The sequence below is a fragment of the Seriola dumerili genome, unplaced genomic scaffold, assembly GCF_002260705.1.
Source record: "Seriola dumerili isolate Sdu_G_001 unplaced genomic scaffold, Sdu_1.0 BDQW01000019.1, whole genome shotgun sequence".
Lineage (NCBI taxonomy): Eukaryota > Metazoa > Chordata > Actinopteri > Carangiformes > Carangidae > Seriola > Seriola dumerili.
Window position 1 is genome coordinate 574,052 of NW_019174274.1, and position 15,292 is coordinate 589,343.

At 41.7% G+C, this 15,292-nt stretch overlaps 1 protein-coding gene across 1 annotated transcript in view; it reads left to right on the top strand.

Moving 5' to 3' along the window:
• The first annotated feature begins 4,152 nt into the window (after window positions 1-4,152).
• The window catches only part of LOC111233779 (tensin-like), a 40,351-nt gene continuing 29,211 nt past the window's right edge, over window positions 4,153-15,292 (top strand). Inside the window, exons 1-8 of the mRNA XM_022761676.1 lie at window positions 4,153-4,191; window positions 5,731-5,772; window positions 11,590-11,639; window positions 12,875-13,046; window positions 13,297-13,347; window positions 13,469-13,591; window positions 14,198-14,262; window positions 14,703-14,786. Coding sequence (XP_022617397.1) covers window positions 12,897-13,046; window positions 13,297-13,347; window positions 13,469-13,591; window positions 14,198-14,262; window positions 14,703-14,786 — 473 coding nt within the window. The 5' untranslated portion in view covers window positions 4,153-4,191; window positions 5,731-5,772; window positions 11,590-11,639; window positions 12,875-12,896. The remainder of the gene's footprint in view (window positions 4,192-5,730; window positions 5,773-11,589; window positions 11,640-12,874; window positions 13,047-13,296; window positions 13,348-13,468; window positions 13,592-14,197; window positions 14,263-14,702; window positions 14,787-15,292) is intronic.

The following is a 15,292-nucleotide window of genomic DNA, read 5'->3' on the forward strand; positions in this document are numbered from 1 at the left end:
GAGTGCAAACCAAGCGTACAAAGATTGCTGAGCAAGCCAGCCATATTTCTCCTTGCTTATCAGAGGATGCTTGTTCAAGCCTGTTTGAAGTGTGTGAGAGTGAAGAGAAAATGGTTCATCACTACCCTGGTTGAACTGCAACCTGTTAACTCATTATACACATGATTCAACCCAGTGGACCAGGCTCCAGAGTCGTGCTTTGATATCCTGCGCTCCCCATCTCCATATAAACCCACTTGAGCAGCAGTTTTGCTGAAATCATCAAAGTTCTCGCTGATCCGCACCCTCAGTGTGAGGAGGAGGGAGGAAGGAGAGAAAAAAAAGAAAAGAAAAGAAAAAAGACAAGGGCAGCTCCGTGAAACTGTTGAGACGCACCTGACACATTTGACCCTTGTTGCAGGCTAATTCAACAACGTCCCGCCTCGACTCACCTCCGTTTGCCCCCTAATGAGGCCTCTCGGCTGGGTTGAGATTGCGGAGGGGCCCCCCCTGGTGACTTGCTTGACTCCTTGTTCTAGTTCAGTGGCTTCCCAGACGCCCCTCGTGACTCGATGAGATTATAAGCTGTCTGTTTTAAAAGCCTAAACCCACTATGACTCTCTTTCTATTTGCGGTCTGCTGGTCACTTTGCTGGGACGTGATTTGGGAGATGCACGCAAAGGTCAAAAAAAAGAAAAAGTCAACATACATTTTATCTGACAGATTTAATCAATTCTTAGGCATCAGATGATAAAAAATAGTCCCCTATTTCAGCATTTATGTGGATTTTGGTGCTCTGGTTTTGACAGATTTTGAGATGGCGCAGATGGAGCAACAAAAACAATTACTGATGGATGAAGTTCAGGTGTTAGTCTGGCCCGATGCTGAAGCATGTGGCAGAGCCTCTCGGAGATTCCTGCTCTTTCATCCGTCTGAGCGGGTAAAACCCATGTGAAGCCTGTGTTACTCCGGCTTTCAGCTGCACCCACCATATATGGATGAACTCAGGGAAGCTGTTGTTCTCTTGCTTTGTTGCACAGTGATGCGGTGAGGATGTTAAGTTACACCGAGACACTGTTTGAAGGAATGTAAGATGCGATTATGAAGTTGGCGTCTGTATTATATATCTCCCGCCTGAACAGTAACAATAGTTGCAAGCAATATTCAAGCAGAAATATGTTCCTAAAGGTAAAAAAAAATTGTGATTCACGTGGCTGCTGCTGTATGAGGCCAGTCGTCTGGTTCCTCTGGATGTAAGTGTACAGTAGCCGCTGAGACTCAAAGTCATCGCTATGCCCTTCTGACCTTTAGATCAATACTGGAGGGAGTCATCATTGGGACATTTGCAGGCGTATGCTACAGTACAGTGCACAGAACAGCATTTCCTGTCAGCTGTGATAATAAAGGCAGATGCTCTCGCTACGAGGCCCCAGGGGCCACTGAGACCGGCAACACTGATATATGAATGTCAGTGTTGGCCCCAGGTAGTGTCGGAACAGTAAAGAGCAAAGCATGAGCTGACTCGCCTCTGGCTCCTGATACTAGCGACTTCATGTACTGTCGGCCTCTCTGACAAGCTCCAGTGCAGTCGTCGGGTTTTAGCTGCGTTGCTAAAGGGCGCTTCAAGTTACAGCAGCTGAGACAGTGAAAAATATCATGGGCGTTTTTTTTTTCATTCATGCAGTTCTCATACACTTCTCGACACAAAAACTGAAACATCAGAATGTTCACGAAGGTGGGATTTCCTGCAGGGCTGTTGCATTGCATTGGTTTAAACTAGGCAGCTGAGTGCATCTTTGAACAGGTACGTTCATGCATGCATCCTGTATCACCTGACACTCTTCCCTGAATGTAGCACCTGCAGGAGCAACAGTGTATCTCGTTCACTTTATAAACCCGGAGATTCAAAATGACCCCAAAGTAGTCATGCACTCTCATGCATCTGTATATGCGCTTAACAAGAATAAGATTGGACTGGCATTTTATTGAATACTGGCCACTGATGGTTTGAACCACATAAATCTGGTCTGCAAAAATCTGCACACTGCCTCGAGGGGGATTTTTGACTGACTGCTTGTAAATTTTAGCTTATAAAGTCATATTTTACGGTATTAAAAGTGGCACTTAACATCAACTACTGGCTGTTTTTCTGATGCAGTATTGTACATACATAGTACATATGCATTCAGCGCATATTAACATATTATGGTCCCAGCAATGGAACATGGAAATTAGCACAAAAATGTGTAACTTGTAGGCTCGCTTGAAATATCTCAGTACACTCCTGGTCATCTTTCTTCATGCTTTTACCGTAGCATATAACCATATCAGCAGTAACTGGTGAACTGATGCCATCACATTGCATATCATCATGCACCAGGTGGGATCTGTTCTGCTGCTGCTGTATTCTGATACACTTGATGATAGTATTACAAAGTCAATGAGTCTTTTGTTTTCCCAGAGCAAACTAATTACAGCAGCTTCCTTCCTCGCCTGCGTCTGTGGCGTACTGATAGCGCGCACTCTCGTCCCGCTGCTCGTAAACATCCATCAACTCACAACACGTTCGGATACTGGCCCACTGCACGCACTCACTTTAACCGTGCACACGTATGCATGCATGTTTATGTGTACACACGAAGGTAAATACAGTCAAATGGAAGTCTCTCAGCTTGCCGGAGAATGACTGTTTATGCATCATAATGAGTGATTTGTTGTGCAGAGGGCAATGCAGACTATTAGGAGCCACTATTGCCTGCCATGGATACTATGAGCAAACTGTTTTGAGAGCTGAATTGTCCTGTGATACCCTAACTGCTATTTAAAGATGCTACATGCAGCCTTGCAACATCAGGAAATCAATACCACTCTTATTTTGAGGTGATATTATAATTAGGGGACAAGTGATACTGTTGCTGGGAGGTCTGGCAACAGGTACTCGCCCAGCAACTCTGCATTTCATAGTACTGGTGTGCCACCCAGCTGCATTTATCAGGAAACCTACTGTTGTTTTACTGAAAAGAAAACTGAAAAAACATGTTGTTGTAAAGCTCATAGTGAGGACGGGGTGCTGTTTCACAAGACAAAAGGAGGTGAAGTTTTCAGTTTGTCAGGAGTAGACCCAACTTCAGTTTTAACATTTAGTTCAGTTCATTACCCAACTGGTACCAGATGTCAATGTAACAAGATGTTGGACTCCTGTTGGCTAATTAACACTGTGACGTTTGGCACACGTTGGGTTTCGGTCACCATAAATCATGACTAGAATATGGGCATGAGACGTTCGGAGGACGCTGGATTTTAGTTACTCAACAACACAAGTTCAAACCAACAAAATATCTATGTCAGCTGTCGTCAGTATTTTATGTCCAATTGACTTTGGCATCAGACGTTCTGACACTGCCTACAACGACGTCGGTGGCCAGCTGCAAGCCTGCAGGGAAAATACATCTGCATCTATTTTGATAATCGACTAAATGTTTTAGTCATTTTTCAAGCCACAATATAAAACATTTTCTACTTTTCTTTGTCTTATTTGATCGTTAAACTAAATATCTTTGGGGTTTAGATGAATTTTTCTGACATTTCGTAGACTAAGACAAACGAGAGCAGGTCAGGACAGCTCCGTGATGTTCGTGATGTTGTGTTATGCGTGGATTCTCTCACACAGACTGACTTGCGAAAACATTGTGCAAAATAATTTACAGTCATAGTGTAATGCTTCAACCCGTCAGTGAACTCATCCTGTGAACTGCGGTGAATTGTTTTCGGACTTTTACAGGAACTATTGTGTTTCAGTGTGAATTCAGTGCCAAATGTGATTTTGCCTGGAATGGCCCTGACATGTTTCCCACGCAGAACTACAGTCAAAAGGGCCTTTTTTTTTTTCTTTTTTTTTAAAGCAGTGGTTATTTCTGTACTGTTGAGGGTGATTTTGGGAATACTCAAGCATTCAGGAGGAAAGATTCAGAGACTCTTCGGAGTCTCTCCCTCCCTTTTAAAACACAGCACTAAAGTACTTCAGATTTGAGAAGATGCTTTTGGTATTTGTCCCTTAGTCATGGTTAACCTTTACTTCTCTCTGCCCCCCTCCTCTTTTACTGTCCCATGCAGATATCACAGTCGTCATAATGCGTTTCTTCTCTTGTCTCATCTCTGTTTCTTCTTCCACAGGTCACCACATCATGTCAAACAACTACCAACTATGAGGTGGTGAGTATGCCGTGTGCATGTCTTGTGTGTTTGTGTAGTATGTGTGTGAATCTGTGCACAAATGAGACCATAAAGGAAACTCTTAAAGATCTTGTTGACCTCTGAAATCCCCGTCGTAATGCTGTGAGCCTTCCTGTCATTGTGGCGGAACCACTCACAGGGAGCGCTGTGCGGTTGACGCTGGAGGTCATAGGTCAGAGGCTATAACCACGAGGGCTTCCTCCGTTTCCTCAAGGGAAAATCCTGTCAATGCAGCTCTAACAAGACACATTCTGAATACTGTTTCAGCTGTAGAGGGGATAAGAATTTGATGATGATGATGATGCCAGTGTTATGGGGCAGTTTCCTTTAGGTGCCTTTAGTATAGTAGTAGTTTTGTTGACTGAGCTGTCAATTTTGTCATCCCACCGTCCATAGTTTACATATTCTTCCCTTTTTTTAATCAGTATTTTCTCTTCTGTTATTCATTGGATTTGGCCTGGGCACACTGCAATTAAATGATATAACTGTAACACACCTAGACCTCCAGGATGGACTGAGAAAGTATCTTAAATCACTGATTTGTTCTGAGGCTTTCGGGATGCATTTAAATGCTACACCAAGAGACTGATACTGAGCTGCAGTCAAAGTGATAATTTCCCTTTCCTCTAGGGGTTGCTCCTTTACAGGACAAAATGTGATTCATGCACTGCGACACTGAGACTTGAGTCATTTTTATCGAGCTTTAAATAGAAGTTTTTCATTCACGTCCATAAATGCTGCATAATCAGCAAATGGTAGGTGGGTGAGTGAGTTTAAAAAATCGGCAGGAATAGCAATTTCATCATTCTCCTGATTTCTAATGTCAAACAAAAAGCAGTGCAGCCGGTCCTGTTTTATATTTGAAAGATTAACCACCAATGATATGACCAAGTTAGGAACATTCCAAGCTACTTTTCACTTATTTACTTTGGATGCCGGCCTTTTTAAATGACGGCTGCAGCTTGTTAAACAGCCCCCGGTTTTGTTTATAGAGCTCACATCAGCCTAAGACGCTGCACTTAACTCAGTTAAGAGATTTTCCTTAACACATGGATCCCTGTCAGTCTGTGTGGGTGTGTGTGTGTGTGTGTGTGGACACATTACTGTCTCAGTCAAATACTTTCTTTCACTTTCAGCAACACACAAAGACTAATAGAGAGATTTAAATTGTAAAGCACTACACATACCTCTAAATCAACATGATGTTAATAAAGAATAATGTATAATAACAGAGTATGTGTACTTTGTGTATGGAGGACAGAGAAAGTGTGTATAGCTCAGAGAGGAAGCCATAGACAGTGTGTTTTCCTCAAGGTTAATAGAATGACTGTGTCTGGTGTGTCACCGACAGCCAGACAGAGGGGGAGAGAGAGAGAGAGAGAGAGAGGTCTATAAAACAAATAGTCTCTCCCTCTTCTCTCTCCTTCCCCTTCTCATCCTTTCGCTCACCATGTTGTTTCTTCCTCGGTGTGAGAGAAACAATGACTAACCCACTGACTGTCTGGCTTCTCTCTCCAGCCTCCCACTCCTCAGCTGCCATTAAAGCATGTAGATACACCGGTAAGTAACGCCTCTTCCTTCTAAGTGTTAATGCCAAGGAAACATGCTTTAAAAGCTCTTCATTCATAAATGCTGTTATTGTTATTGCAACAAAGTGCTGGAATAACAATCCTTATATATGCTTTATGGCCAAATGTATATGGACACTCTCCACATACATTTGTGTACTTTTGGTCATGGTTTGGGTTAGTCCCCTTAGTTACACTTAAGGGAAATATCAATGCCACAACATACAATGTTTTAGACAGAAATGTGCTTCCAACTCTGTGGCAACAGTTTGGGGAAGACCCTTCCCTGTTCCAATAAGACAATCCCGCTGTGCACAAAGCCAGGTCCATAAAGAAGTGGTTTTCCCAGTTTGCGGTGGAGGAAAACAGAGCCCTGACTTTAACCCCATCCAACACCTTTGGGATGACCTGGAACACTGACTGCAATCCAGCTCTTATCACCCACCATCAGTGGCCGACCTCACTATTGCTCCTGTGGCTAAATGGGAGCAAATCCCTGCCGCCAGGTTTCCACAGTCTTGTGGTGAGAGGAGTGGAGGCAGTTAAAGCAGCAGATTAATGCTCAATCAAATATGAGTTTAATATTGAGTGTCCACATACTTTTGTACATATAGTGTCATTAGAGCAACTGGTGTTTCACCATCAAAAGTAATAATTGCCATTTCACTAATTATCCAAATTCAACGACTGACAACAATGACATAAAACATATTGTCACATGCTGTTGTATCATTTTATTTTGATAAGAAAAACATCACAGGAAGTGATTCTTTTACACTTCAGTTTTGTTCGAAAAACGTCGCTACCTACTGTACAGATAAACCACCCTTCACAGTGTTTTACAGCACCACATCCTGTGTGTACAACCCACTGAGTCTAGAGTGTGTCACCAGAATAATTATAGGCTTCTTCAGTTTTTAATTCTTATCCATTAATACATAATTAGTTACTTGATAATTTCATAAGTAATTAAAGCTGTTGAGCTCTGACCCCAAACACAGCTCACGTCTGTTCCTGCAAACCGCAGAAGGTGGCAGCACCATGCAGTACATAACATACTTGACTAACCAATTAGAGCCTCTGCTGCTGCTGCTGCTGCTCTGTTTGATGGTTGAACCATATTTGATTTTTACACATTTTTAAATAGTTTTAATGAATTTGATATATAGACACATTACTGTGATGTAAATGTATAATTCAAAGACAACCTAAGGATATTTTTAATTATGTTTTTTTTTTTGCGTGTTTGTTTTTCATGCATCATCTGAATGCAAATTGAATTTCTTAAATTCTTCTATTAATTGATCATGAATTAATTAACATGAACAATGAACAATGAACAATGCTCTTATTATTCTAGTGGCACACTCCAGAGTCCGTACAACCAGGTGGCCTGAGCTAAATGATTTAACCCTCTCTCTGTTCTGTGCCAGTCTAAAGAAATATTTGGTACATACCTTGCAAAATGAGAAAAGCTGCCCTGACATCTGTTTTTGTTAGCTCACTGCAAATTACGCCTCCTCTGTGCCAGGAGTCGCTGCCAAGGCCTGGCCTGAAACTAAGCATGCATGTTTAGCTTGACATTGCTAAACCATGAAGGGTGCAGGGAGAGGCGGTGGGTTTCCAAGAAGGCATGATTCCAAAAAAATAAGAGAGGAGAGAACCACTGCTAATGCAAAAAGAAAACAGTTTATTCAAGCCAACAGTCACAAAGGCAAAGATTTGTTAGCTTGTTTCAAATGTTTTTTGAATACACGGCTCCCATGTCTTTATTTTTCTTTTCATGAAACCAGAAGCAACATATTTTCAAAAGATGAAAGCAGCACTGATGTCTGGCATCTCTGCTTCTTCTCCTCTCCCTTCTGTGAGTCACAACAATGAGTAATGAGTGTTTGCATCGGTCGTCGTCTGAATGTTTACTTCAGTGATGACTCAGAATCAGATTATTAACACAGATTGGTCCTTGACACAAGCTTGTATGGAGATTAATTCATATTCGGTGCGTTCCCAGAGAACAGAAGACAGATGATGAGACAACGTGATGAGTTTGGGTAGAGTTCACAGAAAATGATTGGAAGACGAGAAGGTGCGTGGGACTGGGATGATGTCTTAATTAATAGAGAGGGGTCCTAAATCAAAGGCGACAAAAAAATTAGGACATTTTATATATTATTACAGTATGTTAAAGGACTATTCCACCAAAAACCTGTGCCTGTAGCTGTCTGCTCTCCATCCATATGCATGGGTTCATGGGAAATGTGGGTGGAATCATGAGAACGACGAGCGCTAAAAATACAGAGAGAGAAGCTACTAGTTGTCTTGACCACAGTCTTGTTTTTTACTGTAATTTTGGAAGATTTTTACAAATAATTTGACAAGGACACACTGGTGTTTGGGAGTAAATACACATAGACACGGCCCCTCAGCTGAGGTCATGATCCTGATCTTTCATCCGAATGTTTTGTTTAACCAAAAAAAAGCTTTGTTGTGTGGTTGTTACCTTTTATCAAAGCATTCTTTGTGTTATCCCATCATATCGTGTTTCTTTGGTTCCAAGTGAAATGGAGATCTTGTCTTGCGTTCCATACATTTTGGCTTGATTTTAAAGGAAATCATTTGTTTTCTTATTGTGTTATCCTGGCATCCTCTGCTTTCTGCTTTGATGCTTAAATTATGGAATCATCATCATATGGGGTTTACCATACATATGGGCATTTGTGTGTGTGGGTGTGTGATGTATGGACAGAGCAGGGGGAGGGGGGGGGGGCTGCCGACGGAATCTTTATTGGGTTAGTCCATATAGGATTCATATATGGTGGTTTTTAAATCAAAACACCCCATCATGACTATAACTGAGTCGGTGTGAGGCCTGTTCGGGGTCATCCAAGTGCACTATGGGGAATTTTGTGAATCAGTTAATGACTCAAGGGAGGACAGAGAGGGATACACTCATGTAAAGAGGTAAAGTTGAGCGGCTACAATTTCACAACAGTTTTAATGATCAAATTTATTACTTGAAACCAAAAGGGAAATATTAAAAGTATTTTCATTCCATGTTTTATGCTTTGATAACTTTTCGCTTCAGTTACTAGATTCTTGAGGTTAATTAAGGTCAAACACATGTGCAGCAGACAAAAAACATATACTGTATATTCACATAGGAACCACACAGCATACAAACACAGGGCTTGAGAAAAAAGAAAAGGGGGGGGGAGTCAGAAATAATGAGAGATAATGAGACCGAGGGAGGAGTAGTTCCAGAGAGAACAAAGTGGGTGGGAGGGAGAGGACAAGAGAAAGAAGGGAGAAGGCAGTCGAAAGGGAAACGAGAGAGGGAAGATGCATCATGATATATTACATAATTGCTCATGAAGCATCTTTTCTCTCATGATGGCACAGTGGGACCTTCTCGTTGTAGCGCTAGGCGATTAAGGCCGCGGTGACCTGGATGATGCTCTGTGATTTAAAAACATGAAATTGGTTTAGTTGGAAGTAGTTACTGTGCCAAAACATGCCTCTGGGCAGCTCCATCCGAAGGCGTTTTGCCCACCTGCGTTCATCCTGGAGGTGGAGCACTGGGTACCTGTTCAACAAGGTAGGCTACTGTCGCACAGGAAGTCCAAAATGCCACAGTTTTGTTTTTTCTTTTTGTAGCTTGTCCATTAGTAGCTGTTGTGGAGCTTTCAGTCATATCATATGATCTTCCTCAGCAGATGGATTTGTCATTTTTCATGAAATGTTATCTATCCGTATGTCTTTAAGATTATAGTTGACATTATTCAATATTTTCTTATTGGCAAGAAATGCCTGAATGCCCAGAGCATTAGTCTAATATTTTCAGTCTTCTCCACCTTTACTGTGGCACTCATGCGATGTTCGTGTCATACTGGATAAATGGTAGAGGTACTTGTGAATATTCATGTTTGTAGATAACTCTAATAGTTGATTGCAGATCTGGTCATATGAGGGACAAAAATGCTATTAATTGCCTTGATTCGGCTGACGTGAGGCATCCACTTCTCTTTGGTGTCAAGTCAGTTATCAAAAAAAAATTGGAGTTTCCTAGTCGCAATTAAACTGCAATGTTGACATGAATATTTACAGTTTGGATAACCGGTAGGGACTGTTTTCAGTCGCGGATTAATACACATTTATTGCACTAGTGAGTATCTTCATGATGTACAGTATGTGTGATTGACTCCAAACACACCGCAGTGCCTATGTTCATGGTAATAAAGGAACGTGTCACTCAGTGCAGTGATGTGGCTCAGTGATGTGAGTTTAATAGTTTTTGGACGACAATGGAGTCTGTGGCACAGAGGAATAAACTGCATCATGCTTTGGCAGGAAATATGTTAGAATGGTACATTTATTGTTGGTTCTGTCCTTTCCATTGGATTTTCTTTTTGACAATGAGAACCAGCCTTTTATTGTAAAATCCAGCTTTCTCGTGTGAAAAAGTGCATTTTAAATGGACAGACACTGTAGCTAGACTACATTACATGCTGCATTGATTTTCATGAGGCGTTCATGCACCCATGTCGCTACAAGACAACAGATTGTCCCCGCGATGTGAAATGTACCGGCGTAACACCCCCGAAGCCCCATGCGAACAGGCTGTTTCATTTTGCAAACACTAACGTCCGCGGTCCGCCTGGCATCTGGTTCCTGTCAAATCACAGAGAATTATGCTTCCCATTTTGGCTCTTGGGGGTGGGATTAGCTTCATCTGGGAGAAGCCGCTGGGCAGCAACATGGAGAGCTCTGTGCTGTGTGTTTAACCTTCTGCGATGATTAGAGACCCTTCTTGCCAACATCTCTGTTTAACCACTTGACCGGTAAAGCTGAACGCTCACTCTTCATGACGTTGTGGGAAAAAAGTCTAAAATCTCACAGATGATGCCTGTGAAGATAAATTTTAGCTGCTAGTTCTATCTTTTTGGGTGCCTTCATCTTTTTTGATGGCGGCTGACTTCATACAGGCATGCCCCCCCCCCGGGCCCCACAAACAGTAAAAGGAAGCGCCAACTCCAGTATCTATTATGCAGCGATTCCTCGACACTACATATTTAGTAACGTTTTCCCTCCGCAGTCCTGTCACAGTAAAACAACCTGACTTCACCTCTTTCCTCAGTAAATAACTAGATTCAAGACAAGATAATTAAAGTGTGCTGAAGTCCTGACGAGACCTGAGTCAGGATGGTTTTCTCCTGGAAGACACTGATGTATTGTGATTTTTTTATCCTTCTTCCCCTCCTCTCCCTTATTGTTTTTTTTTCTTCTTCTTCTCCTTAATCTCTTCCTTATCCTTCTGTTACATTTTCTTCTCCTGCTTCCTCTCATTTCTTTGTTTCTCTCTCCTTTTCTTTCTTCATCATTTTCAGCATTCTTTTCTTTTGTTCCCTCTCCTCTTCATCATCCTCTTTTCGTTTTTGCTCATCCTTACACACGTCCTTCTCTCCAAACTTCTTCATCTTCTTCTCCTGCTCCTTCTCCTACTCCTTATTCTTCTCTTCATTTTTTCCTCCTCCTCCTCTTTGTTTTATCTTGCTCTATCTCTTCTCTTTTTCTTTCTCTTTCTCCAAAACAGCTTCAGTTTTGCTTCTTGTGATCTGACTTTTCTGTAATTTGTTATGTCAGATTGTAATTCAGTAAAATCATCATCATTACCAGATGGCTTATGCTTATGAATCATTTTCTCCCTCCCTCCTCCTCCCTCTCTCCCCCACCCTCTGCATATATGTGTGTGTGTGTTTGTGTGTGTGTGTGTGTGTGTGTGTGTGTGTGTGTGTGTGTGTGTGCTCTCCAGGGATCTACGAGGTCCTGCAAGAGCGTCGAGATAAGGCGAAAGCAGTCACGGTAAGACTCGTGTTATATGCAGGTGCACAGATATCTACACTCACACATCAGAAAAATGGAGTTGATAGAATAAATTTAAGAATAGATTATTTTCCCTCCATAATCCATTGTGATCTCCAACTCAATTTTACGATGAACATCACATAACGATTATTTGGTCTTTTTTCTCGGAATGTAAATTCTCATTCCACACTCTTTGTTTTCTGTTATTCTTCAAACATGGTTATTTCTCATGCGGGGCTTTACTGTATGCTCACCACCCAATAAACCTGATTACCGTTTGGCCAGTGAAATAGATTATAGTGATAATACAGTATAATAATAATATCAGCAGAGGTCATGTCAACAGTCAGCGAAGGATTGTAAACCTTTTCCTCTCCAAGAAATATGAGAGTGAGCTGCAGGAGTTTACTTTTGATCAAGTGGATGTTTGTGATGAACTGAGTTTTAGAAGTGTTCTCACAGCTGCTGTAAAGAAGTGCTGTGTGAAGATGATGATCTCTGAAAACTGGAGAGCAGTTTGGAGTGAACAAAGCTGATGATCAAGATCCTTATGTTGAGTTAATATCGGAAAACTGTCCAGTGTTTAGAAGGTAAAAAGGTCAAGGCCTCCATCCCATGGTTGTGTCCTTGCGAGCTCAATTTAGATGCTTCAGCTTTAAGATGAATGCCGCCACCAACACTGGCACCCATCGGCACAAAAAGCACGCATAATTGTCGAACCAGTCTCTGGTCAGATTTGTGATTCCATAATGGTAAACACTGTCTCTTGATTGGCCAAATTGCTGGTGATGTCATGCACACTTTCCCATTTCTCATTTATAACATTTTTTATTTCAGTTGTGATAATAACAGTTATTCTAAATGGCCAAACTTATTCCACCTTATCTTACAGTCATTTGAAAGGGTTGCAGTCAGTGAATGGTGTGTGGTTTTAATTTGTATAGCCTTCAAAATAATATTATGATATTTATGAAAAATTCATGCAAAGAGGAGCAAAGTGAAGAGTAGAGTGTTCCAGTTTGGTTACATAACACACACCTTTTCCTATGCAAACCTTCATGAAATCAGGACCTCGGTATTTTGTTCAAGGAGAGCAGGGTAGATGTTCGCCAACAAAAAGTTTGAACCTCAGCTGTGCGGTTGAGAGATGCTCAGTTCGACCGTGAAGCTATCCCCCCACTGGGATACAAAAGCACCAGATAAACACGTCTCGCTCCCTCTGCCTTTTCCAGGAGTCAGAGTGTGGTTCAGGCCATGGAGGAGAGCTATGAGGTGGACCTGGTCTACATCACGGAGAGGATCATCTCCGTCTCTTTCCCCGCCGCCGCCGAGGAGCACAGCTACACCACCCACCTCAAGGAGGTGGCGACGATGCTGCGGTCCAAACACGGCGAACATTATCTGGTGAGATACCCCCTCCCCCCCCTCTAAATCCAGGACTGTTCACTCATATCACTTCTTGTGTTTCCTGTTTACTCAACTCTGTCCTTTGATTTTGGTCAGTGCAGAAATTTCAGTGATTCTTTTCACTGCACAAGTGTGACTTTGTTGTGATATTTCTTCTTTAACAATAAAAAACCTAAAAATACATTTTGAATATCACATGTGCATTAGTACTTTGATATATTCATATTTGGTCTCTATCTGATTTCAGATGCTCAACCTGAGCGAGCAGAGGAACGACATATCAAAGTTAAACCACAAGGTAAACACACAGGCATATCTATTAGATAACCTCATGTTTTAGAGGAATGAAACCACAAAGATGAAAAGTGAAACCTCCTTCTGGTCTGAATAAAACCACGAACCCTCTCAACCCCCCCCAGGTTCTGGAGTTTGGCTGGCCAGACCACCATGCACCAGCGCTGGACAAAATCTGCAGCATGTGCAAGGCCATCGACACGTGGCTCAATGGAGACCCACGCAACGTGGTTGTATTACACAACAAGGTAAAGCAGCAACACGACTGTCCAGAACATGAAAGGAAAAAAAAAACATCTGTTAATATCAAGGAATTATTGCCTATCTCCCAAAATGTTGAACTACTCCTTTAAATGTCAAACCTATGGTTGTATTTATATTGTATGCTTTGTGGCTGCTGATCTCATGAACTCAACATAAATTCTTGTAGTTATTCAATTCTCATGGTTATACAATCCATTCGCTTTTGTTTAAACATACATAACTTTACAGTATTTGCACATGCTACCCAGATGAAGCAGAAAAAGCAGAAATAAAAACATTTTCCCCGCTCAGATTTGTTGCTTTTTAGAGCCTGACCAGTCACTCTAAACACGCAGAGTGATCAAACATTATTTCATGTGATTTATGTTTCTTCCAGCTTTTTGGGTTTTCAATGTAAATCAAGCAGCTTGCTGACCAGTCCATCACTTCTGAGGATTTATTTGTTCCTCCGTTTCTTGATATTTATGAAAAAAATCTTTGATCTCTTTGAAATAAGTCCTGTGTCAAATAAACCTTTTAATAATCCACAGTCAAACTTCAATCATATTGCTGACAAAGTTTCCCCTCTCTTCTGTGTTTCTGTGTCACAGGGGAACCGAGGTCGAACGGGGGTGGTGGTGGCTGCGTACATGCACTACAGCAACATATCTGCAAGGTATCAAAGATGTCACGATAAGTAGACAGACTAAAACATGGTGAAGATTTGTGCCTGTCGATTTTGAGCAAGTGGAATTTAAATCCACTTTAAATCTCCTCCTCACAAGGTTTTGTGAGGACAGGAGCGCCAATCCATCACCTCAAGGTCTGGGACCAGAGCAGTCTTGAAAATTAAATACTGATGTGATTATTATGGCAAAACACAGAGTCCGGTTCAGCTTATTTTTCTGGCTCTGTGAGAAGAAGCGCTCCAACAATGTCATCATTCTTTAATGCAACCAGATGTTAATAGGTGGGATGGAGCCAGGAGGATTTAAAGCTGTTTTGTAAATGGTGAAGTTCCAGGGGGGTATTTCGAATATACAAGCAGTTGTTGATACGTTGTAATTTGTGGAACAACAAACTATAACAATGTCCTTCTCATTTTGTGTCATGCAGTGCTGACCAGGCGTTGGACAGGTTTGCCATGAGGCGCTTCTACGAGGACAAAGCACTTCCTGTGGGTCAGCCATCGCAGAAAAGGTTAGGGTTAGGTTATTAGTGTAAAGTACAGTGTTTTTTAATTATTCCTAAAGCTTTATAGAATAAGTAGAAGAAGTCCTGACCCCCATAGTTACTGTCACTACACCTTAATGTACCTGCACATAATAATTTAGTAAGAAGCGCTACTTGGCCTTGGATGTATCTCTGCTACTGTAGGTACTGAGCTAGTTAGCTGAACATGCTAACGTTTGCAGCTCATGTAAGAGAAGATAAATATTCTTGGTTTTGGAGAAGAAGAAGAACCCAACAAACTGTTTATATACAGGATATCACTCTTACGTGCCCCATGCCATCAGGCCCGCCTGCCTAGTTACGCCTCTGAAGCTAAGCTTGGACAATCAACAAACTGACTGATCAGTGTTGTGGCGCAGCTCCATCTTTCCCATTTAGCTTTAGAAACATTTTGCAGAGGAAATTCTTTCCCTTTTTTCTTGTTTATCTCCAATTTAGTTTTAATTGGGATAATTGTGAGTAAATGTCATGGC